Genomic DNA, 25835 nt, shown 5'->3' on the forward strand with positions numbered 1-25835 from the left:
ATGAAACCTTGATGGTTACATAAGGTTTTATTGCCATGGCACATATACCTGATAATACAGAAAGGTGAAGTGCAAGGCCACATGCCTTAGGTATTATGCATATATAGTCTCTTCTCTTTACTCCTGACTTTGATGTATAAGTGGAACACCAAATGTCAAACCTTCGATGGGAATTTTTTTTAAAAGAAAAAAGGATCTTTATTTCCCTCGTAAGGAACACCCTGTCACACAGCAGGGGGGCGGTGATTTTTCCAGGCTAATCACTGAGCAAGAGCAAATCCTTTTTGCCACACTGAAAAGCATGAGCCCAAAGGTGCAGTGATGGGTACACAGACCTACCTTAAAAAGCAGGCAGTCCCCCTGGTGCTCGGCGTAGATGGAGGTGAGCCGATACTGGTTCTCGGTGGTGATGTCGATCTGGTAGCCTGTTAGTGAGTAGCACACTTTGCGAAACTCCTGGATCTTGGTCTGGAAAACTTCTTTCAGACGCTGGTTTTTCAGTTCTGCACTTTCCACTTGCTTCTTCAGCTCTGTGTGGGGGAAGCAAATGGATATTTAGTTACACGTCATGAGCAGAGAGTCCTTGCGCTGTATTTACAGTGCTAGACAAACTAAGTGAATTGAAAAGGTTAATTAAATAAAAAAAAAAAAAATGAATGAAGCAGGCAGAGTAAGGAAACAGGCAAGCCAGATTCCTCTCTTTCTGGCCCTAGCAGACCAAAAAACAAAAAGATAAACTGAGGAATAACAAAACCAGACGTGTCTTGGTGGGGTGGATTCTTCTTTTGCTCAGCCAGGCTTTTAACAACGCACCTCAAAGTGCAAAGCTGTAGCATCCATTTCCCCACATGCACACATTTTCTGCAAGGAACCCAAGAGAAGGGTATTCTGTTACAGGAAGCAAGAAAGTGGAAAAATGGTAAGAAATACGCCTCCATCAGGAGGAAGCTGCCTAGAAGGGAAATTTCCTCTGACGTACTCTCGATTTGACTGTAAGTGCTTTGATCTCAAACTGACACACTGCTTAGGAATCCCTCAAGATTCAGGAAGGGGCTTTTATTGTGATGAAAAGCCTGAAGAGTACCACTGCCTCGTTGCATTTGCTACCTTAACTGGACTAGTCCCTAGAAGAGTGCTCCTGTGAGACTGCCTGCCACTCACCCTGTATTTTATAGCTACAAAGGGAGCTGCCAGTACTGTGAATCCTTCAAGAGGATACACAACAATTACCATGAATCTTTCACCCAAGGTGCCTTCTGAGTAATTAAACCTCGATTTATCCCCCCATTAATTACAGAGATTGGCTTTACTTTAATATACACTAGAGATGTCTTCCAAGTCAGCCTGTTTTATCAACACTGCAGTCCAGGGTAAGAGGAAAAACCTGCCTCTTTCTAACAGAAAACAAACAGCCTTCCTCTCTCAGATACCTCTTTGTCATTCTGAGGCTTAAGGCTTTGTCTGTGCTGTGATCAGAGATATATAATTGCAGCATATGCAGGTCATATGTCTTTCTTTTAGCTAGTTCAGGGTTCAGTAGCAGGATATCAAAGACCTTAGAGCAAGTTGATTGCTTGAGTATGAAAGGAGGTTTTTGGCCCATGCTAAAGTATTACCATTTCCCAAGTCAATTGGAAAAGTTTCTGAGTCTTTGTGTTTCCATCAGCCTCCCAAGCACAGTGCATGGAGAATGTAGGATGGTAACTGCAAGGACAGGGACTTGCCTGTGATTCACCACTGAGAAGCTGCAAGTGCATCAGGAGAACTGAGTCTGTTCTTCTCTTCTGTACTGCTTTGGTTAGGAGCTCCAGGTGGGACAAAAGGATAATTCAATGTTAATTTAAAGTGCCTTAAATGCCACTGAGGATGCCCCTGCTCAGAAGTACTTTGGCCTTAATCTAGTTCAGCTTAATTCCTAGGCAAGGACAGGAACTCTTTAATGGTTAAAGAGAAGGATGTGTCTCTTTATTTCTGAGTGGAAGCATCCATACAGGGAGAGTTAATGCTGACCAGCTCTTACCTGTGGTTAATTTGGCTCCAACTCAGTGGCTTGTGGCCATGATGTATGTGCAAAGTACATCCTTTACTATGGGTCTTCTCCCAACTGTATCTCACTTTGTCAAGGGGAGCAAACCAGTCTTGGGGAACAAGAGCAGTTTGTTCATTAAAACCACAGCTGCTGGGGAATGTGAGTATCCAAACCCTGCTTACAAGCCCAAATGATCATGGTTTACTCTGCAGGCCTTCTCATGAGCCTGCAAAGGCTGTGTCTTTCCTGACCATCCCACTTTCCCATTCATCCCAAACTCATTACTGAGTGACTAACACAACCCCTCTTTGTATTGTTACAACCTTTTCCCCATCCTCCCAGCTGGGTCTGGTCTTTGATTAATCTAGCAATCAGCCTCTAAATCAGGAGTTTAACTGTCTTCACTCAGCTATGCAGCCTTTAAGGACAAAATCCTATATTTGAAAGTAAAAATTCAGTGACCACAGTGCAGTGGTAAATAACATTTTGCCACTGTCAGAGACTGCACTGCCTTTAATATATTGCACACATCCAACAGCAATACATTTTTCCCTAACAAATGCAGCCTAGCCTTGGAAAAGTAAATCTGCCTTTTCCTACCACATCTCAGAGGCTGCCTTTCCTGACTTTTATAACCTTGGAGGTGGATGGCACCCTAATTCATGAACTCCCCCAACAGCTTTCATTATTCATGAAGAGTTAGCACCTTTCCCACTGTTTTGTCTCTCAGACTTGGTACTGCAAATGGCCATCACAAGCATCCTCACACCAGTTGGGTTGCAGCTTTACTCACCCACCCAGCAGCACTGGCCTAGTTAGACTACAACCATGTGAATCTACAACAGCAACTAACTGACGGCAACTGCCTTCCTCCACTATCCTCAGGGTGAAAAAGGGAAAACTCTGATTACAGTCAGTCTTTCCTGCAAGAAATCCTGAAGGACTAGCAAGCCTTCACTCTGGACAGCATGCCCTAGCCTGCTCCTGCTGTTCCTCCTGGCCCTCTTTCCATTGCCTGCAGCAGTTCTGGTGTATAACCACGTCAGCTATCCTGGCTGAAGGAATTCATCTGCAAGAAAAAACTTTATCTCCTTGTTAGAGATGCCTTGTGTCAGGCACTGGCACAAGGTGCTGAACTCGGTAACTGCTAATGCAGATGCAGTTGAGAGTGCCAGCATCAGCCAGGGATGGGATAAACCCTTGTTCTCTTCTCTATGGCTCCATTAGCAATTCCTCAGAAGTGTTTCTTTAGCTTGAGGATGGGGCAGAAAAAAAAATCAAACCAAGCAAGCAGAGGGACATGATAGGAATTCTTAAGTTTGCAGCTGCCCCCAGTGAAAGGTCCATTGAACCCTGACTGTAAAACAAAGATTGCTCTTCCTTTATGCTCAATTAAACTGCAGTCCTCAATAGTTCAGCCTCAGCAACTGCTGGTGCCTACCTCCTGCAGTATTGATCCTGTGGAAACAATTCATCTAGGGGCTATTCCCAGATTAACTCAGGACAGTGACTGCTCCTCTGTTTTCCATTCAGGGCTCTGCTGATGCAACCAAGAGAATTCACAGAAGAGTAACTTTATAGGAAAGTAACCTGAGACTTAAGATAAAACACAAGACAGGTTCCCAGTGCTGAAACAAAGCCATTTGAGATGTCCTAGGATACTTTTCACAGATTCCCACTGTGCTTCTACAGGAAAGAGAGCCTGCAGGTTCTGTCTCATACCAGCCAGCTCCAGGCCAACGTTTCAGATGCTTTGGGATGTCTAAAATGGCACAGGATTCTTCTTTGTAGAGACTAGGTACTGATGCAGCCTCTCTGCACTGCTTATGGCCCTGGCACTACAGATTCTCTGTACCCCAAGAACAGCACAAGCACCATATGCACTGATTTGGGGACAGCAATTAATCTTTCTGAGCTAAGAGGCAGCTCATTGTTTGCTCTGCATCTGAATTTACAGAAGTGACGGTGCTGATTCTTAAGCCTCACCTAATACTTTTAATTCCCGCCAAATTTCGAGCAGAGTCAGGAAAAATGGGTTTAGAAGTCATCATTTGCAGAGTGCAATTCAGCATATTGCAGAGCAATGTTTGAGGCACAGCCACAGAGGCCACTGACAGAGGGAAATCCTTTCAGGATGGGTTGAGGTGCATTAACAAAGCTGGTTTCTGATGACAGCTTTACTGTTTCCACCCATTCTTATCTACCACCTACAAAACACTGAATGGCTTGATCCTTTAAGAGCTCTCATAGCAGTTGGAGAATTAGGTTTAATTATATCTTTAAAAGACAGTGTTTGAAAATGAGAGTTCCTGTATTTAGAGTACCTGTTTGAGTTTGACTCTGCTGCACTTGTGCAGCACAGGTGAGAGATGCTGCAGGTGTGCTCTGCAGAAGCCATGGATGGGGAAAGCCACACCATAAACATCCTTCATCCCAGAGAAGGGGAAGCCAAAGCATCCCTCACTGAAGCATTAATGGAACAAATAAGAGCTGAGAAAATAAGCCTGAGATTTGGCAGGCTGTGCCTTGGTCAGGGATAATGACTGGCTCTTTACTTTGCCTGAAAAAAAAAAACAAATGAAGGAGGAGAACAGGGAGAACAGGAAAATATATGGAAATCATACTGCTCCACCTCCTTTGTATTCAGGCCAAGAATATGTACTGCCTGCCCTGAAGAGTTCAGTGGTGGTGGGGGGAAATCCTCACTGAAAAAAAATCCTTCATCTGCTACAAAGTGAATATTGCCAAATGACGAACTCCCCCCAATGATGTTGTTTCTCAAACACCTTTTTTCCCCTCACTTACATCGACTTTAATGAGGAACTCAAACTATTTTGGATAAATAAATAAAATATGAGTTGGTCTTTTTTGGTCTCACATAGTGAAAATGTCACTGCTTTTTATTCCATTGCTTTTACACTCCTCACATCTGAAAACGTTCACAGCTGCCTAGAAATACCACGGCTTTGGCTCTTGCTCCGAGTTCAGCTAGGTCAATCAATACCAATAGCAGATTCTGCACCAAAGAAAACCAAATCCATGCTTAACCTTTTCCCCAGGGAAAGAGGAGGAAACAATGAGGCTCTCAGTATGTCAAAACTGGCATGAAATTAAATGTATCACTAGTCTTTTCCACGAAAACACAAATTTGTTCTGCCCGTCCTCATAGATGCCACAAGCCATGTAGCTGCATTAATTCGGCTGCGATCCCAGCAAGCATCTCTAAGGCCTGAAGTCCTCTCTAACTGGCTAGTAAAGGTTACTTTCCCTTAGTGACATGTTTGGGGCTCACTCACTCCAATACATACAGGATCAAGTATTTACACAGCAATTCCTATCCCTGCTGACCCCGCCAGTATGCCCAGCCAGATGCCACCCAGCACTGCTATGAAGGATATCGTATTTTTAACAGCCCTGCTCTATTTAAACAACAGATTGCTTAGATTTTCTTTCCAGCCTACAGAAGGGGTGTCAGCACCATCTTGTTTGCACCAAGCTCCATAATGTGAAGAACAAATGTAACTTTCTCAATTTCAAGAAGCAAGGCCACCATTACCCTCATTTTCTCCCACCTACACAACCTGCTTCTGTTTCCATAATGTGTGCCTGCCACGCAGTGTCACCCATCAATCACCCCCACTTGTACCCCATGTTTTATTTAATTACATCCTCTTATTGCAGGTTTGTCCTTCCCATCTGACTCTCTGCAACTCCAACTCTGCCCTCCTGCACCTAAAATGCTTCCAGCCATTCCCCTGTTCAAAGCCTGAGCTGAAATTTTCTCTTCCAGTTTTACGTTTACGAGGAGCAGCGTCTGAAAAGACTTCTGTGATATTCTGTGAAGGACACAATATAAAAAAGAAATTGTAGCATATTAAATAAAGGCTAATAGAAGAAGAGCTGAACATTTTTCTGATGTAGGCAAGTTTATGGCCATTGCTTTTGAGAAATAAAATTCGCTGTGCCAGATTTTATAGTTGTGTTTTATGCCCCCAGGGAGCGAGACCACGCAACGCGACCGGCGCAGCAGCCTCATGCCACCCTCACTCGACCTCACAACCTGGCAAACTCAAACTGCTCTTTGCAACACTTGCAATTTGGGCTGTTACAATCATGAATTATAACTTTTCTTGAAGGTAAAAACAGTTTTATATTCAACAGACTGCACTGGCTGCTCAATTTCAAACCTAAGTGGTATTTATTTGATCAGTCAACATTGGTTTATTTTTAAACCGTGTATGTACCATATGGTTCAGTGAACCTCCCACCCCTCTCCTCCAGCCACCAGTTTGCCCTTCCAGCAGCTCAGGGAAGAGTTTTCAAAGGCAGCACATGACAAGCAAAAGTCTCCATCACCACAGCCAGCCACAGCTCTTGCACTGCCAAAGAACTTTCCACTAAGAAAGCCTCCCATATGTTTTTTTCCACTGAAGATGGTTACCTCAAGCCCCCCTTTCAGACAACCCATGTATCTTTACAAGGGTACCATTTCTTAGAAAGAAGTCCAGAATTAACCTTCATACTCAGATAAGCTGCACTAAGTGACAGAGGAGAGCAGAAGGCTAGGGAGAAAGAAGCAGGACATGGAAGACCAGAGAGAGGAAGCTGTGGGAGAAAATGAACTTTCTCTTGTAGCACCTCAACACATACAATACACATTAGATTAAGTAAAGGTCTTGTTTCTTTTCTGCCTCTGGTAATGCTGACAATTGCAAACTCACAAGCACACTTGAAGCTGGCCTGTGCACAGCCATCAGCCCTGGCAGATGAACCATCACCAAACAAGAGGCTTCTTCAGGGGATCCCAGCATGCACACTGTTTGGAATTTTCTCTGCCCTTCTTCTTGTTGGCAAAGTTGTTTCAGAGTAGAGGAAGGCAGGAAAAAAATGGGCTTTTGGAAGTCCAGCTCAGCTTCTCAGCTGCCCTCACAGCATCTCTACATTGTTCCCAGTGAAGGCAGTGCAGTGTTGTGTGAAGAGACCCCAAGTAGCTTTAAAATCACTGGCTTAAACTATGTGAAGAGCCTGGTTGCAGCAATACAAAACTCAGTGGAGATGGAGACATCTACCCCTGACGGAGTTTAAGTAACCTCAGGAGAGATATTTACAGCCCAAGGTGGACTTCACCAATTAGTATGATATAGCACAAACCATTTGGAAGTTAAGATTGTCACACTGGTCATAAACTGTCAACCAACCAGAAAGACACCTCCCTCCATCATCTAAACGATGATTAAAGACTTCTAGCCTCATTTCCCTTCCATATGGCAATTATAGACCAACAGCACTTCCCAAAACAGGGTGATGTCAGCTGGAGCTGGAGCTAGTCATTAACCTGAGATGCAGAAAACAGACCCACCTTAAAAACACAAACACATGGTGGTACTCAAGTATACAGCATAGTAGTTATCTTCTGCTTCCAGAACAAGGTAGCAAATACTGAGCACAAGTCTTGCAATCCACTTGTTTTCCAAATAAACTGTTTTGATTTATAAAACCAAAATTGTCACTGGGACTTTTCAAGAGCTGTAGCTGAGGGAAGTCTGGTACCAAGCACAGAGGCATAACTTGCACTGCCTGCCAGAGGACACTTCACTAGGCTGTTTCCAAGGAAAAGAGTAGTTTTGAAACCACTCAAGTGTCTAATATAAGAATTAATCCTAAGCACTATGTAATTAACACATATAATACACATTGTTAATTACATGGAGTAGTCTGAGGAAGCATCTAATAGACAAATTTATCCTGTCTGATCACCTCCCCTGCACTCTGCCCATTATTTTGTTTCCACTGGCACATCATTACTATTACCACTAGCCCAAAACACTGGAAGCTATTTTAAACCTCTGAAACAGCATCCAACATCTGCTACTAAAACAAACACAGAAAAACTGCTCCAGAAACATTTGTTTGTTCCCTCTCGAAGTGAAGATATTTTGCAGGAGTTATAGCAATTTCCAGCACAGGGTGGACAATATTCAATCATGCATCAGAGAGTGCTTTACAGTTTATTAGCTAATGATGTTCACTGAGGCTCCAAACAGAAGCTTTTCCCCATCGGCAAGGGAGGATTTCAAGCCTTCCCAGGAGCAAAGATGTTTTGCTCTTACTTCAGGAACTTTCTATGCTCAAATTCAGATACTGAGACTCATGGAAATGCTATTTTGACTCAGTGATAGTGTCCAAGATTATGTTACTCACAGTGCCTTGTTTCCCTCTCTTCCCTGCACTGCAAATTCTGTGCTCACAACAAACATATCGTAGCTTTGCAGGCAGATGGATCTAAATATAGAATTAATAAACACCCAAAGAATCACAGAATCATTTCAGTTGGAAAAGAAAAATCTTTAAAATGGTCAAGTCCAAGCATTAACCCAACACCACCATGGCCATTAAACCATGTCCCAAAGTGCCAGGTCTACATATTTTTTGAACCCCTCCAAGGATGGTGATTCTACCACCTCCCTGCACAGCCTTTTCCAACATCTGATCACTCTTCCAGTAAAGAAATTTTTCTTAATATCTAATCTAAACCTCCCCTGGCATAATTTGAGGTCATTTCCTCTTGTCCTAGCACTAGTTACTTGGGAGACAATACCAGCCCCCACACCACTACAACCTCCCATTAGGTGTTTGTAGAGAGCAAGGTCTACCCTCAAGAGATGCCTCCCATTTCTAAAGTAGCTTACCAAATAACTATATGGTGTAAGACAGAGTCTGAGACAGGGCAGGGCACCACACAGGCAGTTCTTATTTGAGATGCACAGATGGAACTCTAAACCCTGCAGACTCCCTGATTATTTGGGGCACAGCTGTAAATAAGCACTGGCCACTGCGCCAACCTAACCCTCATCCTTCCCAGGTGCTGCCTCTCTCCTTGACAGACATTACAACACCATTACCATCCCAAAGCTCATTTTTTGAGCCAAAGCCCAGGATCCCCATCCCCTGGGCAAGGCAGCTTTGCTGAAAGGTCAGCCTGCCCTTTGGTGTGTGTGCAGGGTCTGGGCTAATGGAAGTGCTTCCACTGTGCGCAGCGTGCGGGCAGGCTGCAGGGCTGCTGGGAACACACAGCCAGTGGGGACCAAAACACAATGGCACCACAGCAGAGAAAGGCAACTCTGCAGCACGCTGCCTTATTTGTGTTTTTAATGGGAGAAGATTGAGGAGTTTGTTTCGGGGCTTTTGTTCCAGTGGAAATTAAGCTCCGAAAAGCCTCTGCTCACTCCTTCTATTCAATTTTTTGTTGTTATCTCCGTGTTTATCCCCTCAATGGTGTGTTGAAGTGCTGGCACTGCAAATATATTGCTCTTGGCCTGAAAGCACTCTGGATGCCAACTAGTCAAACCTTCCCCAGACCCTCCTCTTTGCAACTCCTGCTCCAGCAGCAGGTCCCAAAGGCACTTAAGCTGCTCAACACATACCAGGCATTTCCTCTCTGCGCTCTTCCGAGTGCCCTGAACCTCCTCTCACAGGACAGCAGGTTCTGCCCTATTTTTATTGGCATATTTTTCATGTCCTACTTCATTTTCTGGTGTCCACTTTATGAAAACAATCCTTTAAAGATGATCATGCTGGAGCTGAATGAAACGCTGCTTAAGCGTGGAGCAGTGGAACAGTGAGAGGGGAAAAGGGGCTTTCAATAACAAAACTGAAGGAATGTGACAGAGACGTTAAGACAAGCAATCTTTTTTCCCTGGAGCATGAAAGATGTTTGGAAACAGAGCCATCTCCTGGATAACCAGGCTTTCAATCACATTATTCCAGCCTCTGGAGCTCATATCTCCCTTGCAGGAGTCTGAAGTGTTATGGGTACAGAAGGTTATTTCCCTCAACCTTGTATTAACACTCTTGAGTAAAAGGCAAATGCTTGAAGTCTCCAAGCAATATCCACACACTGTCCCAAGACTGGAAGACTACCAAAATCATCTCTGATCAGGGAGATAGGAAAGGTAACATCTGTCCCAACCCAAGCATCAAGTCTTCTCTTGTGGTTCTGAATTATTCATCACGTGCTAACTTCCAAGCCAGTTAGGTTTTAAATTTTTTAATATTTAATAATTGGGTATTAAATATTCATGCAATTTTATTAGAAATTTTGGAAGATGGGCACTAAAGCTCTAATTGTTAAGTTTGTCATTGAGACTGGCTACTCAGAGAGACTTTCTAGCTTCCTAAAGAGAGAGAAAGAAGAAGAAAAAAGGTAAGTATTTATGGATCTCTGTTGCTATAAATAACAAGACAGACACCTGTGCCATTCATGTGAAAAAAAAATACACTCTTCTTATGCAGAAGCTGAGAAACCTGTGCTGGCAATATGCTAGAAAGCCCTCAGCTGCAGTTTAAGGAATTTTTAAGGGTTTCATTTTGGTGTCATAGAGATGCCCATCTTGGACATCTGTAGTGCATCTGACTGGTGAATGGACAGTTGAGCAGCCTCTGCTACAAGAGCAATGTGCAATAGGTCTCAGCTGTGATTCAGGGCAGAAGTTCAACTCAATACACACTCAGAAGGAAACAGATTCTTCCCTTTTTCTGATGCCTACTCAGAGCAGGATGTACAGTTTACCCTGAGCTGGTCTGACAGCTTGGATTCATTAAGTATCCATGCCTGTTTCTCCCCATGTAGCTTCTGCAGACCATGTTTTCCTCTTTTCTCCTCTCTTTTTAGCAGATGACATCTCTTTAACCCTGATCCATGCTGAGCGCGAGCCCATGTTCCTGTCCCTCTGTATTATGAGCACACGTTCCCTACCGCGCCAGAAATTGTATGGTTTACACAAAAGATGACACATAAGCCCTGGAATTATATGCAAATGAATGTCTCCGTTCCTCACTTCTTACCATTACAACCCTGACTTTCCAACAACTGCATGGGGTAATTTCTGCACCAGCTTTCAAACAAAGGGCATCTCTGTGTTATTAACATCTCACTGTGGCAAGCAGTTTGTCACCTTTCACAAAAATGATCTGAAAAGACACCAGCAATTATTCCTAAGGAGATTATTGGGTGGCTATGTCCCAGCACAGCAGCTGGAAGCTAAAGTGACATAATATTCACTGTGAAACTCCTTTTTCAAGTCAAGAGAACATGGAAGGGATTGAAAAATGAACCATTTGGAAATCAACACAAAACCAGAGGAACAGTCAAGCTTGTTTCTTTCAGTTTTGTTCATCTCCATACCAATATTGGAGCACATCTGCAAAAAAGAATGAAAAGCTCCTGTTTATGATACAGGACATTAACTTTGGAGACCTACCCTGGGAAGGAGTTTGGTATGTTATGAATAAAAGACCACGAGGAAGAATGACTCAAGCACCTCCTACAGCTGCAAAACCCCAGCTGATTTCTAGGTCTTCTGTTTGAGTCTTTCAACGCTTTTTAAGTACTAAGGACTAAACATCTGCAAGACAGACAAGTGTTCTGCTCTTGAGATTGCTGTGTAATTCTTGGTTGTATCTTGCAACACAACCCAAGAACCAAAATTTGCTTGGCTCTTGCTCATGAGTGAATTGGGACAGAGAGCAGAAGCTGTATCTAATTTCAAGTAAGCCGTTACTCATGGTTCTTGCACAGAAATGACTAAGTGAGGTCAGTCCCTGTGCAAGAATGACCACAGGGTCCAGTTGCCCAAATTTCTTCTGCAGTGGGGAAAATTATGTTGGAGAAGATGCTGTTCTCCTGGCTTTGAAGACAAGACATTTCTAGTTACAGGTCAACATTTTTAAATACTCAACCTAACAGTCTGCCCTTAGAGATAAAAGCAGAAATTTCTTACAAAGTGAAATACTTCTGCTAGTGCCAAACCAGCTCGTTATCTGCACCTCTGTGAAAAGTGCTTTTCCTTACTTTGATGGAAGCTCCTCTAAATATCACCACCCATGTTAAGAGATCACCTCTTTGGAGCCAGAGAAGCACAAGAAAATGTGAGCAAGTTTCCTGTTTGCGATGATGGGAAAGAAAGAACTACTGCTGCGCTTTTTTGTCAACAACTCTGAGCTCAGCCTTTTCCTACAGCCTACAAACACATTAAAAAAATTATGAGGTCTGCCTATTTCCAGTCCAGGAAACATCTGCACAGCACATAATGGCCCGAAATGGAGCACTTCAGTGTGATTGTTTCTTCACCAACATTTTAAACAGTTTCTGTACATCACCTAGGAGATATAGTCCAGAGTCAAACCATGTTGCTGCCATACAGTCACACAATACCTGCCATAAGAATAGGAGAAGAAAGCCAATCTGTAGAATAGTACAGACAGAAGACAGAATAGATTCATGAAGAGACAAGGTCATGCAGTACCTTAGCAAAAGTAACTTAAAGGATAATTCATTATAATTAAAAAGAAAAAAAAGAAAAGGAGTAGGAATAAAATTTTCAGAGAGAATGCAGAAAAGATTTCAGGACTGAGTTGAGTGCTCTGCAATCCAGGAAAAACAAACCAAAGGAAAAAAAAAAAAGAAAAGTAAGAAACAAAACAGTGTGATTTGGAAGAATGAGAAAACAAGGGGAGATGGACAAATGCAGTTAGTCTGCAGCCACCCTGGAAGCTGCATGGAACTACTTACTAAAGAAAACACCTTTGGGAGATTCTTAGAACTCTGTCCAAATGCAGAACAAGGGCACTCTGAATAAAGGAGCTAAGCCAAACCATCAAGGAGGTTAATACATGGAGCACTTCTAATTCTTATCAGCTGAGGGACTTTGGTGAAGGAACAAAGAAGAGTGGTGATTGATTTCACACCTACATGTTCAAATTACCTTAAGCAAAGTGAGCAAGACCAGCTGAGATGACTTCAAATCACAAAAGAATACTTGTGGATAGATCTAATAAGACAGAATCCTTTTCTTTTTTCTAAGAAAGAGATATTTTACTGGCCTATAAGCCATTTTGCTCTGAAAAAAACCAGCACCCAAATGGCAGATTTCTGCCACAATGCAGAAGGTTCAGTATCACTTTCCTCAAAGGAAGGCCACTGAAAGAGTCTATTAAAGGGATTTGACAGCTTGAGAGCTCAAACTAGAGATTTTGGCATAATTTTGACTGCAACTAACAATAAAACAGTACTCTGACAGAGGGAGTTTGGATGGGGAAAATGGTGGGGGAAGTAGAAATATATTCTTAATGAAAATCTCATTTAGCCAATTTTATTTTTTTTTTTAAACATACTTAAAAAATTCCACTGAGGTCACCATTCTGGAAAGATGACAAACTCCTGGGATAAAGGCTGGAAAATCCTGGGAGTGGTGTCACATTTAGCAAGTCAAAGATATGTTTGTATAAGGCTGTAGAGGGCTAAATCCATTTTACATGCTGTATGTATTATTAATTTCTGACAGTGGGCTTAGAAAAACCTAATTCGCTGGAATACGAACTCCCTTTGAGCGGAGGGAAGCCTTTTCAAAACTCATCTTTTATTGACTGAGTCATTTTTGAGTCAATCTGTCTGCTTTCGGCAAGACAAGAGTTTTAAATCTTCACTCTTTTTTTTTTTCTCCTCCTTTTTGAGTCGTGGCAAGTCTATTAAAACCTGCTAATGTATGCAGCAAGGCCTCTGATTTGAAATGTAATGAATTCTTCAGATAGTGGCAGATTAGGGGGAGAAGATGATAGAAACAGCCAGAGACGCCAAAAAAAGAACTCTCCAGAAAAAGAGGAGGAGAAGGGTGAGAGGGAATGAGAAAGATTAACCCTTTTCATCCAGGAGAAGAAAACCTTTAAGCTCCATTAATAGAATCAGTTAAAAAAGCAGAACTGGAAGAGGCAGAGCATCTTCGGGCTTGCCTGGGGCTGAATGAGACAAAGAATAAATGAATCTTTCCTCCTAGAGTCTCTTGTAAGATTAGGTAATTCCCTAAGTGAAAAACGAATAACTTAGAGAAAATTAGCTCCATCCATATAAATAAACCTTCATATTCCAAAGCCAGAGCTTCCCAGGCGAATGCCTTGAAACATTTTTGCTGTTGTGTAACAGATGGTTTCCTCCTCCCCCTTTTCTTGGTTGGGTTCCAACCGCAGTATCTTTCAGGTGATCTTGTTTTAGCACAAAAATGAGCATTTTGGGTGTAAATCATCAATTCTGTTAGTGAAAGGATGCTTGGCAGTTTTATTGTATTTGGCATCTCTGAAGTGCTGGACAAACATTACAGAGTTATACAAACGAGAGCTTAGCACTGTCTCCATTTTACAGAGAGAAGAGCTAAAGAAAAGAAAGTCAAGGATGCTACTTAATTCGACAGCACTGATCTGGTGACAGCAGGATCTGCTGAATCATGGCACAGACCTAGGATATTTTCACAGTCTCACAGTATATCAGAGGTTGGAAGGGACCTCAAGAGATCAGCAGGTCCAACCCCCCTGCCAAAGCAGGATCACCTAGGATAGTCCACACAGGAATGCATCCAGGTGGGTTTTGAAAGTCTCCAGAGAAGGAGACTCCACAACCCCCCTGGGCAGCCTGTTCCAGGGCTCTGTCACCCTCACTGTAAAGAAGTTTCTCCTCGTGTTGAGGTGAAATCTTCTATGTTCTAGTTTGAACCCATTGTTCCTTGTCTTATCACTGTGTGCCACCAAAAAGAGCCTGGCCCCCTCCTCCTGACACCCACCCCTCACATATTTATAGACATTGATCAGATCCCCTCTCAGTCTTCTCTTCTCAAGACCAAACAGTCCCAGGGATCTCAGCTTCTCTTCATAGGGGAGATGCTCAAGTCCCCTAATTCCTGTTTAACAGGAAAAATCATAGCTCAGCCTTGAATTCGATGGCTTTAAAAAATAAAATTAGCTCTGTAATAAAGTTCTAATGAAACAAAACCTTAGAGGAAACAGTCTGATGGAGCACAGATGACCCAGCAGATTATAATTAAAATTAAGCTCAGCAGAACTGATGCAGGTGAGTAAAGATGGGAGAAACTGGTCCTGTCAACCTAATGCCCCTTTGCTAATGACAGGCATCGAAATGTTTTAACAATTGAGAAATCTCCAATAACAGAGGCAAAATTCTTCAATTTAACATGCAGCAGAGGTACAGAAGTCCATGAGTGTCTTGAAGGAGAGACTGTCTTTCTCTGCAGATGCAAGGCATTCAGTTCCCTATCACACAGGTCAAACTACAAAAGGCAAGGGAAAAAAAGTTCAACGAAGTGCAAAGTTAGCTCAAAAGCTGCTGCAGGCACAGAGGCTGTGCAAAGTAAGCATGAGCTGGAAAAAAACAGCAGCAGGAAATCTTTGCAGTGGGATACAGGACACAGGTGAAAGAGTTATCTTGGTGTTCTTGGAAGCTATGGAAGTTAGCCTAACTTTTCAAATTGCTCAAACTGCTCTTGCTGGCAGAAACACATTTCTTTTCCACCCTGGAGAATAACAATGGCTGTATGCCTGTGCCCACTACCTCCTAATCTCTTGGTGTTCCTTCCCAGACAACTGGGGAACAGTCTTTTCCTACCTGTCTGTTTGCTTCACAACTCTGTGAGAGCTGCAGGATTTACAGACGTGAACTTTTACATCTCCACATATCAATGCTCTTGGAAAGAAGAGGTTACATTTGCTTTTCTGTATGTAGACACAATCCTGACCTTTAGCTTGGTCCCAACCCTCTGATTCAATAGCTGGCTCTCACTCTCTGAATCAGTAATGAACTAAAGGTTATGGCAGGGCGCATGCTGTGCTGTGGATATACCATTCTTCAGAGAAGATAAGAAACTAAGACCTGGACAACTACAGAAGCAGCAAAGCACTCTCCTGGCAGAGGACTTTTCTTTGGAAACAAAGGCATGAACCGGGACTGTGGCATCAGCCCTCGTGTCCTGTACCAACACCACTCACAGAGCTGCCTCCTGCCTCCCCCACTCTCAAGTTAAAGAGACACTTCTCACTTTTTGCCACAAGGACGGTTCCTGTGTAGCACCAAGCAGTTACTGTATTTCATGCTAGCTGTGGATGCATTTTAGTGATGGATGAAGCAATCCCTGTGCATATTTCCCATTGCTGTGAACGTTTACAGAGCACTTTGGGAATCCCGAGAGGCTGACAGGCTCATTGCAGCAAGCCCTGCTGACAGCAACTGCTGTAGCAGGCTCAAAGAACAGCCTATTTCAGAATAACTCCATTGTTGTTTTTCAACTCTAGTCTGTATTCTCTTGACACAGCCTCCAGATCCCTTCTTCCTGCCCTGTTTGTTTGGAAGATCTTCTTCTTGGCACTGCTTGAACTCCCCTCTCTCTCTTAAATCTGAGAGCTCTGAACCAAACCTTGTCTTAGTGCAGGACCTAACGTGTTTGAAGTAAACTCAGTCAGGAAATCAAGACCCATGGTGCTTAGTAACCAGAGATTATTTTGGTGTAGAAAAAGAGAACAGCATACAGGTAACCTTGACTCCTGGTCTCCATCCATCCACTTCATGCCCAGGGAGCAAGCACACAGACAAGTCTGCTCTTTTGCACTGCAGTCTTCCACAAGAAGGATCTGTTTCAGTTTGAGGTTTAGAGAAGTTTTCAGTCTGCTGCTGTGAACCCTTCCCACTGGGGTCAACAACATCAAGAGCCATAGAGACCATGCTGCTGGCATGAACGGCACTGCAGGGATGGGGTCGACCTGATGTTTAGGGAAAATGTATGCTGAGGGACAATTGAAAGGGGAAAACAGTACACACAAGGTCTGTGTGCATGGGGTGTACAAGTAATGAAAAATAGATTTACCCAGCTAGGCTAAATCAACAAATTATCTCAGTGCTCAAAGAAAAAGTTACCATTAAAGGCTGTGCTATTCAGTAACTCACTTTACATCTGGGAAAAATCTGCAAAAATCCTCTTGCATTATCTCTAGCCTTATATTTTTTTTCTTTTCATCTGAGGCTCTGAATGGGGATTACCCATTAAAGTGCAGAGGCCAAGTCACATTCCTTCTATTATCCTTTGAAACAGGAAAAAGCTTTGGTCTTTTCTGTCCTCTTCCATCTCATTCCCTTGCCATGTTCATCCAAAGCATTTACCTTCAGCTTTCAACAGGGGCACAAGTCCTGAATATGAAGAGGACACACACAGGATGATATCAGACAATACTCACTTCTCTGTCCTACAGGCTGCATCCTACATCTTCAGCACCAAAGATCAAGAGTCTGTGTACAATCTTCATCTGCTTCTAAACAAACTACTGACAGAATCAACACTGATCAATTTTGACCTGCACAGTTTCCATGATTTCATCTCACTTTTGTGAACAGGGATGTTGCTAGAACAGCAACAGCCACAGTGGCAGGTTGGTAGCAGAGCAGCTGGGCTCAACCACTCCTCAGTGCTAAAACATCTGCAGTTGTTCACATCTGGCCACCCTGATGTTTGACCCAGCACCACCAGCTTGAACAGATGTGCTCAGTGAGGGATTAAGTGACTGCAAGTGCCAGCTCTGAGTTGTGCCAGATCTGTCTCTGCTCCTGACAGCCCAGTGGGACCATAACCAAGTGGAGTTAACTAAGGGAGTTAATAAGTACAGCTGGGGTGAAGTAGTAAAAGCAAAGGAAGGCTAAAGAAATCCTTTGAGATGCAGGTGAAGCATAAAACTACAGGCAACTAAAATGCTTTTACCACGTTGGGTTTTATAGAAACATGTTTGCTTTTTCTCAAGCACAGAAGTCAGAGACTGTAAACATCTGCTCCTTCACACAGTCTCTCTCCCACAATGTTTTGACTTAGGTATTTTCCTGTAATGTTTGCAACTTAAACACACCAGAATTGTGCCAAGGCTTCTGAAACAGTAGAAGACGTTTGAGTTATTAGAAAAGTGAGACATTAACAAACCCAAAGGCTTAAAAACAAACTGATGAGAACCCTGCCAGTGCTCTGAAGTACCCCAAAACAGAATACTTGAAATTACCTTGAAAACATCTTTCCAGTAAAATTAAAATGATCTCCCTTCCAGGATGAGACCTACTGAAGTATTTTGACTCTTGGGACATTGTAATTTCCATTCTGGAGAGCCATATGACAGTTCTAGCATTAAAGTGTCTTAGCTGATAGATATTATAAACATCTGCTTCTAAAAGTTAGTGAGCTGGAAGCAAAGCATGGCTGTGTTACTTATTCTGCTGCTCTACTCATTTTATTTATTTGTATTAGGATTATAAAACAAAAGAGTCAATTCTGGCTTACTGGGAATTATAAAGAACTTGTGCACTTGAGCTGCTGATTTACCTATCAATACAAATAGACATGCTGCACTAAGAAGTAAAAGATAAAGCCATAAAGCAAGGTCTGCATTGTTTGAAGCTGCTCAGGGTAAAAAAACAGCAGAGACAAGCTAGAGGGATTTTTATTAATGCTTTAGATGACTTAGAAAAAAAGTCACTTAATCATAACACTGTAAACAAGGAAGTTCTACAGCAGTATTAAAAAATATCTGAAATCCTTTCAGGAGCCCCATTGGTTTGAATTAGGCAGCTGCATAATCACAGGGGCTGCAATTTTAATGAACATTTCAACAGGAAATGTAGAGCTGATTATATATATATCAAAACAGGATATGCAGCTCCTCTTCCGTGTTGTTGTCATTTTGTTTCTTATGTCAGTGTGCACATCCAAACCAGCTCTAGAACTAACACAGAACTTACCTGACTGCCTCTCCCTCCTCGGTGGAAGCTCCTGGCTGCAGCTCTGATCTTCCTGTCCTGATACATGTCATTAGGCACAGCATTTTGAAAAATAATTAGTGATTCAATCAGATTTTACACTGGATCAAGTGACTGGAAACTTCAATGCTGTGCTGCAGTTTTCCCTTAACATACTTTAGGGCATGTTATATATACTTAATTAGATAATATTTATACAGTGCTTTGAAGAAGTAAGAAACTCCGTAAGGGCTAGGTCGTATATTCAGAAAGGCAAAGAGCAGCCTTGAGACAGCACAGGCACAGAGGGAGAACAAAAGCTCTGAGAAAGAGAACACCACCTTGCTTTCAGAAAGGTTGCAGTACGTCTGAGAAAAATTACGTCAGCAGCTTCCAAAATCCAAGCAGAGAGAATGAAGCAAAAGTTGTAAAACATGGGATGCTACAAAGGCACTTAAATGACAATGCTGCCAAAACCAAAGTGAGAGTCATGGTAGCCGAGTCAGAAAGGCAGCAGAAGGAAAACTTGGTGTCTACACAAGCACAAGGCAGTCATTATTACTCTGTTAGGGTAATTTGCAAGGTAAAGATTCAGTTGGAGTTGTAGGCCTTCATGAAACAAAACCAAATGTCCTGTGAACACTCTTATTCATAGGAGTGGGAACTAATGGAATAAAAACATCTTGCTCCCTGTTACTTTGTACTGAGTGAAGCCGGGCTCTCTTTGTGCTCTGTTAGCTGCATGATAAAATAGGAAAATCCACTAAGAACTACTAAAATGTGTTCACCACAAACACCTTCCTAGCAGAAACAGGACTGTGAATCATAGAATGATAGGGGTTGGAAGGGATCATCAAGTCCAACCCCCAATGTTCTTCACCAAACTAGGAACCCAGAGCAAGCCCCAAGAGAGCACAGATCACAACGAAAGGACAAAGCCAGGTTCTCCTGTGGGTCAGGGTGAGGCCCTACACAAGTCCTCACAAAGGGCATCTGCTCCACACCCCTGTTAAAGAATGTGGAGAGCAAAAAAGCAAGCTGTGGCTAATTCCACTCAGAATGGCAATGAACAAGTGATGCTGCATCCAGCCATTTGCCTCCCCACAGGGCAAGCGGCACAGAGAGTGCTCCAAAGAGTTTCCAGCAAGCAATGAAAGCAAACAACGTATGCAGGGAGCTTTAAAAATGATTGCAAAGAGAGCCCTGAGCTTCTGTTCTGTGCAGGGTTTTTTTTTTTCTTTCTTTTTTATTTGCCTATAACTAAATTACATGATTTCTTTGCAAGTCTAATTAAGCAGTTAATTGATGCTGGTGCCCTTTAGCATCTGGCATTTAAGATTAAGTAAATAATGGAGAAAAGTGCATGCAGCACCCAGCAATAATTAAACACAGCAAGGGTTTGCTCCCCCAGCCTGCCTCATTTTAACCTGTTATGTACAAATCTCTGAGGATAACTGTCTTTAATAGCTTCAAATACACTTACATGCCATATAATGATACTTGACAACAGGTTTTTTTCCTCTTAGAGATGGTGGATAGTAGGTGTATCTTTGATGTTAACTAGCAGGTTTTCCTTTACACCTTGCACTCAGGGGAAGGAAGAGCTTCACTGCCACAGCTCTACCCAACTGAAGAACATGTTAAATGGATCTGCTTTTAAGTCCAGGAGTGTGAGTGTTCAGATTGTGTATTAAAGATTTGTGGCCAAGTTTCTCCCTTTCTCGTGAGTTTACTCCTTCCTGGTGGTCCATACAAGGTTATTCATCAATTTCCTACAGAGTATGGAAAAGCTTTCCTGTTAGTATTCCACAAGACTGAGTTTATATAAAGCTGTAAAAACAACAACAACAAGCCCTCTGGACAACAAAAGCATCCAGTGTTCCAGCCATCACTACAGAACATGGATTCAAAGCATCCAGGATTCCAGCCATCACTACAGAACATGGATTCAAAGCATCCAGGATTCCAGCCATCACTACAGAACATGGATTCAGTGGGGAGGAATATGTGTTACTTGCAGGCATTTCCAGGCACTGTCTCCAGCATCACTGCTGCAGGCTCACTGTGGATTGTGATGCATAGGTACTTCAACTCACTGCTTGGAGGAAAGGACTGATGATTTCATCTATAAAAAGTCTCCTCAGGAGACACAACTCCTGGGCAGTCCTTAAGTCCTGGCTATGTTTAAAGTGAGCTTGAGATGTGGGCCTGTGTGAACCTCAACAAAACCGAGTGCAAGGTCCTCCACCTGGGTCAGGTAAACTCCTGGTATCAACACAGGCTAGGGGATGAAGGGATTGAGAGCAGTCCTGTGGAGGAGGACCTGGGAGTATTAGTGGATGAAAAACTGGATATGAGCTGGTAACATGCACTTACAGCCCAGAAGGTCAATCACATCCTGAGCTGCATCACCAGCAGTGTGGCCAGCAGGTCAAGGGAGGGGATTCTGCTGCTCTAGGCCACTGTGGTGAGATCTCACCTGGAATACTGTGTCCAGCTCTGGGGCTCCCTGCATAAGAATGACATAAATTTGTTGGCCCAAAGGAGGATGCAAAAATGATCTGAGGGCTGGAACACCTCTAACTATGAGAAAGCTGGGGTTGTTCTGCCTGGAGAAGGACCCTTCCAACCCAAACCATTCTATGATGTTTGATTTTTGATTTCTTACATGTAGACCACTGCACTGAGTGTTTGTAATGTAATCTTAAGTGCTCATTTTCTTCTGAAGACCACATATTAAGGACTGGACTTGACTTGTAAGACCTACTCCAAGACTGTAAGAAACTCTGAAACAGCTACAGCAGACTCAGCTTCCACTGTTTCCCCAAAAAGCCCACTTAGGAACATGATGCTCAGTCCCTGCCTTACACTCCAGCAAGTTAACACGAGTCAGACTGCCTCTCTAATACAGCTCTGATTTAAACTAACCACAGTATGAGAGGTTTTTAGTTCTTCCTGAGCTGCCTGATGGAAGGAACTGCTGCCCAAAGATTAGCGACACAATCTCTTTAGACTCTGCAAGCAAGAAAAGCCAGTGTGGAGACTCATGACCACCTCCCAAGGGTGCTGCAAGTTTTAATTAGTATCTCTAGCATACTCAGAGACCTTTGGACAGAGGGTGCTACAGAAGTGGAAAATATTATCATCATTATGCCTGCTACCACAAGCACTGGCATTGAAGGCAGAGACTTCACAGCAGATGGTGAAGTCGCTAGCGCGGCTGGCTGCAGTTATAATTTCCCTCATCACAGACTCCCCTTGTTGGAGCAGGTTTTGCCTCTTGATGTCTGAAGAGCAAAACAGAACCTGCACTGACAAGACTGCATTGGACTGGTCAGTTTTGCTGACACATTCAAACTGGCCACCACTCAAATCGCTAGAAAGTAAATCACCCAAGGAACTTTCTAATTACAAAGTGCTTCACTTTCATGGCAACACTTTCTCACTCCTGTCACAAACCAGCCCTCCCCTGAGTTCTGATCATTAAAGGGAAAAAACCCTAAAGAATTAGTCAGCTTTTGTCAAGTGTCAAACATTCCCACTCTAAACCATGAGCAAAACAAGGAGGCATATTTTATAGCTCTCAGAGCAGCTTTATACCTTCCTGAGCACTATTTCTGTACCTCTTGCTAATTGCTCATTTGCCCTGGTTTTATGGAACAGCCTGGCTCACTCCACCTTTGACACAGGAGAACAGCAGCATTTAACAGGCTGCAGTAAGTGGGATATGTGTGGTTCTAATTTTTGTCCTTATTTATTTCAAACTGTTGGGGTTAGCAGCCTAGGACTCAGAGCTTCCTGAAGCGTAACTAAGATGCCATTAGCTTTAAATCTGTTCCCAAATGCTGCAAGCACCCTCTCCATTTGGCTGAGGACATCACCTTGCAAATGAAGAGTTTGCACACATGGGAACATTCTGCTAATAATTTTTCATTTCACCAAAATCTTCCTAGAGACTCCAGAACACAAGCACAGGGTAATGCTCCTCACCTCTTTCTGTGGAGTTTTCAGGTTGTAAGATGGTTTGGTCACCACCACATGGTTTGGTGTTGACCCTTCAAGTGCTGGGTCGAGACTTGAATTGGATGATCTTTGAGGTCTCTTCCAAACAGAGATGTTTTCTGTGATGCTCCTTGAAAAGGAAGTGGAAAGTAATCTCCACTACTCCTTGAAGCACCATGGGAGTCTAAATAAATTCTGCAGGGAGCTTGCAAATGCATCAGCACGCTGCCCACGTACCAAGGAAGGGACATTATCATGGAAACAACCTGACCAGGGGTTGCTTCCAGCGGTGGCTGCTGCTGAAAACACCTTTAGCCTGCATCTGTTACACAGCTCTAACACCACCAGTTCCAACTTGGGATTTATTTTTACCACTTTTGTATGACAGGACTGAAACTTCCCGGCACCTAAATCCTGCCTCATTTGAGGGAAGTCATCACAATATGGCAGTCTGCAAGGGGAACCTCATGCCGTCGTCATTATCAGCCTATTCAGAGCCCCTTTGCTGCATCTTTCAGATCTGTGTGCTGCCTTTGATGCCACTAGTGGTGAGATTTTTGATGACACATCCACAGTCTCCAGCACAGGTGGATGCTGCTGCCGTCCTCCAGCCCTTCCATATGGAAGTCTCTGATCTATTTAATTTAAATACTTCTGCTGCACACCTCCGATGGTATCTGATCATTGCAGAAGGTAACTTTACAAAGTTGGATGCCTACCCAATAGCCCACCACGCCACAGTACTCCAGCAGGATGCATCAAGACTCTTCTATTCAGTACAGACAGAAACACAGTAAGGCAGCCAGAGAGTGAAAAGGCAGTTCATGAATCTGAATTCAACCAGCTTTTCATCTGTCTGATTTTCATCCATCGAGCTGGAGCTGGTTGTACATCGGAATTAATGTGCTTTTCCCTAATGGAGGCTGGATTGACTTACTGTTCAGCAACTGGAGATCATGCCAGATAACCTGGCACTGAAATGGAGAACACAGGGAAACACTGAAACAGTGAGTGAAGACTGCATCAACTGCTATAAGTACATAAAACACATCAGGTAGCTTTGGCTTAGTTTAAATAATGGACTGCTCCCAGATGCTCAGAAATCATGAGGCATGACTTTCCCCTGAGTTTTAAGACTTGCTATGATGCAAACCTATACCTTCACCTCTTTGGCACAAAATCACACCAAAAGCATGAGATTATCAAAGCCAGCACCATGCAGAATGTTGCCTTCTGCATGGGCATGACCTGTACCATGCTATGAGCTCACCACAGCAGTGCTCTGGCTACTGCACTATCCACTGGCACATCTCTGAGGGGATGGTAAGGTGCTGGCTTTTTCCCAAAGGAGCTGAGAGGTCTTATACCTTTGTGTTTAGGATACTGTGTGACTAGTAACCACTGGGCAATCTGCCCAGAACACCTGGACATTAGCAAACCAGGCTGATAGTAAAGACACCAAGAGAGGCTTCTCTCCCTTCCTATTAACATTCTCATGTCAGCACCACACTCTAAAGGCTATCAGTACTTTATCACATCATGGTACTGATGTCAGTGTCATGATTAAGATGGAGAAGTAATTACAAGTGTCTGCTTTTACAGGCTGATTGCTTTCCAAATAAATGTTCTCCATTCCAAATAAATCCACCATGGATTAACATTTCTCCTACTTGCTCACCGCCTAGAATGTATTTGATTAGAAAAAAAGCCTGATCAAAACTCTGCTCGACCATTTTTCAGCACTTCACCATTTTTCTTTTCCTCATCAGGAAGAAAAGCGTCTCCATTAGTTAACCTTTTCAAACACATTCTTTTTGTAGTCTAATTCAAAGAAGGATTATGGAAAAAAAAAATTGTCAGACTTGGCATGTGAATAGCTTTTTGTGAGCGCAGGGAACAAGCATTCATATATCAGAACATCAGCATGGGGAGATAAGGGGAGCTGTATACGTGCATGCTTATCTGAATGCAAGATCAGTACTGTGAAACCAGCACAAACACCAAGGACAGAATCCATATATCGATGCAGTTCTTAGTGGTGCTGGTGCATTTCTGGGAATTTGCAATTCAATAAAGCTTATTCCTTAAAAAGAGAACAAGAAGTTAAGGATATAATTCACCATCTATTGAGATCAACAGGAATTTTTTTTTTTGCATTGCATTTGAATATAGTTCCCTCTCCCTCCCTCCCTCCCAACACGTCTACTAGAATATCAAGAAATTATCTGCAGTTTGTACTATGTTTAAACAGATTGAGAACATCTCAGGTCTCTTAGTCTGCTTTCTAACCCAGCAAATCCTAAGATCTCCTTTCTAACCCAGTAAATCCTAAACTCTCCTTTCTAACCCAGCAAATCCTAAGATCTCCTTTCTAACCCAGCAAATCCTAAACTCTCCTTTCTAACCCAGCAAATCCAAAGCTTTCCTTTCTAACCCAGCAAATCCAAAGCTTTCCTTTCTAACCCAGCAAATCCAAAGCTTTCCTTTCTAACCCAGCAAATCCTAAACTCTCTTTTCTAACCCAGCAAATCCAAAGCTCTCCTTTCTAACTCAGCAAATCCAAAGCTCTCCTTTCTAATCCAGCAAATCCAAAGCTCTCCTTTCTAACCCAGCAAATCCAAAGCTCTCCTTTCTAATCCAGCAAATCCAAAGCTCTCCTTTCTAACCCAGCAAATCCTAAACTCTCCTTTCTAACCCAGCAAATCCAAAGCTCTCCTTTTTAACCCAGCAAATCCAAAGCTCTTCTTTCCTTTCTAACCCAGCAAATCCAAAGCTCTCCTTTCTAACCCAGCAAATCCAAAGCTCTCCTTTCTAATCCAGCAAATCCAAAGCTCTCCTTTCTAACCCAGCAAATCCAAAGCTCTCCTTTCTAATCCAGCAAATCCAAAGCTCTCCTTTCTAACCCAGCAAATCCAAAGCTCTCCTTTCTTCCACGGCTAACATTTCATGTACTTTAATCATACTAAATAAAGTCATTGAAAATACTACAAATAGATGTAGGTGACGAACTGATGCAGGAAACACAACTTTGAATCTCCTGACTTTTATGCAATTAAAATCTCAACTTAATTGTTGGATCTGTGCAAGCTTCTCTCATTTTAACATGCAAATCAGTCTCCATTACTCTATAGCTCAAAGAATGTGTTACTCGGCTTACTTGATTAGGCTGGGAATTGCTGGTCCTGCTGTCACTGTGTTTAC

At 42.8% G+C, this 25835-nt stretch overlaps 1 protein-coding gene across 1 annotated transcript in view; it reads right to left on the bottom strand.

Annotated features, from left to right (window-relative positions):
* Positions 1–25835, bottom strand: part of MAD1L1 (mitotic arrest deficient 1 like 1) — a 384158-nt gene that overhangs the window by 94048 nt on the left and 264275 nt on the right. The window contains exon 16 of the mRNA XM_054391055.1: positions 340–530. Coding sequence (XP_054247030.1) covers positions 340–530 — 191 coding nt within the window. The remainder of the gene's footprint in view (positions 1–339; positions 531–25835) is intronic.

The sequence above is a fragment of the Indicator indicator genome, chromosome 22 (assembly GCF_027791375.1).
Source record: "Indicator indicator isolate 239-I01 chromosome 22, UM_Iind_1.1, whole genome shotgun sequence".
Lineage (NCBI taxonomy): Eukaryota > Metazoa > Chordata > Aves > Piciformes > Indicatoridae > Indicator > Indicator indicator.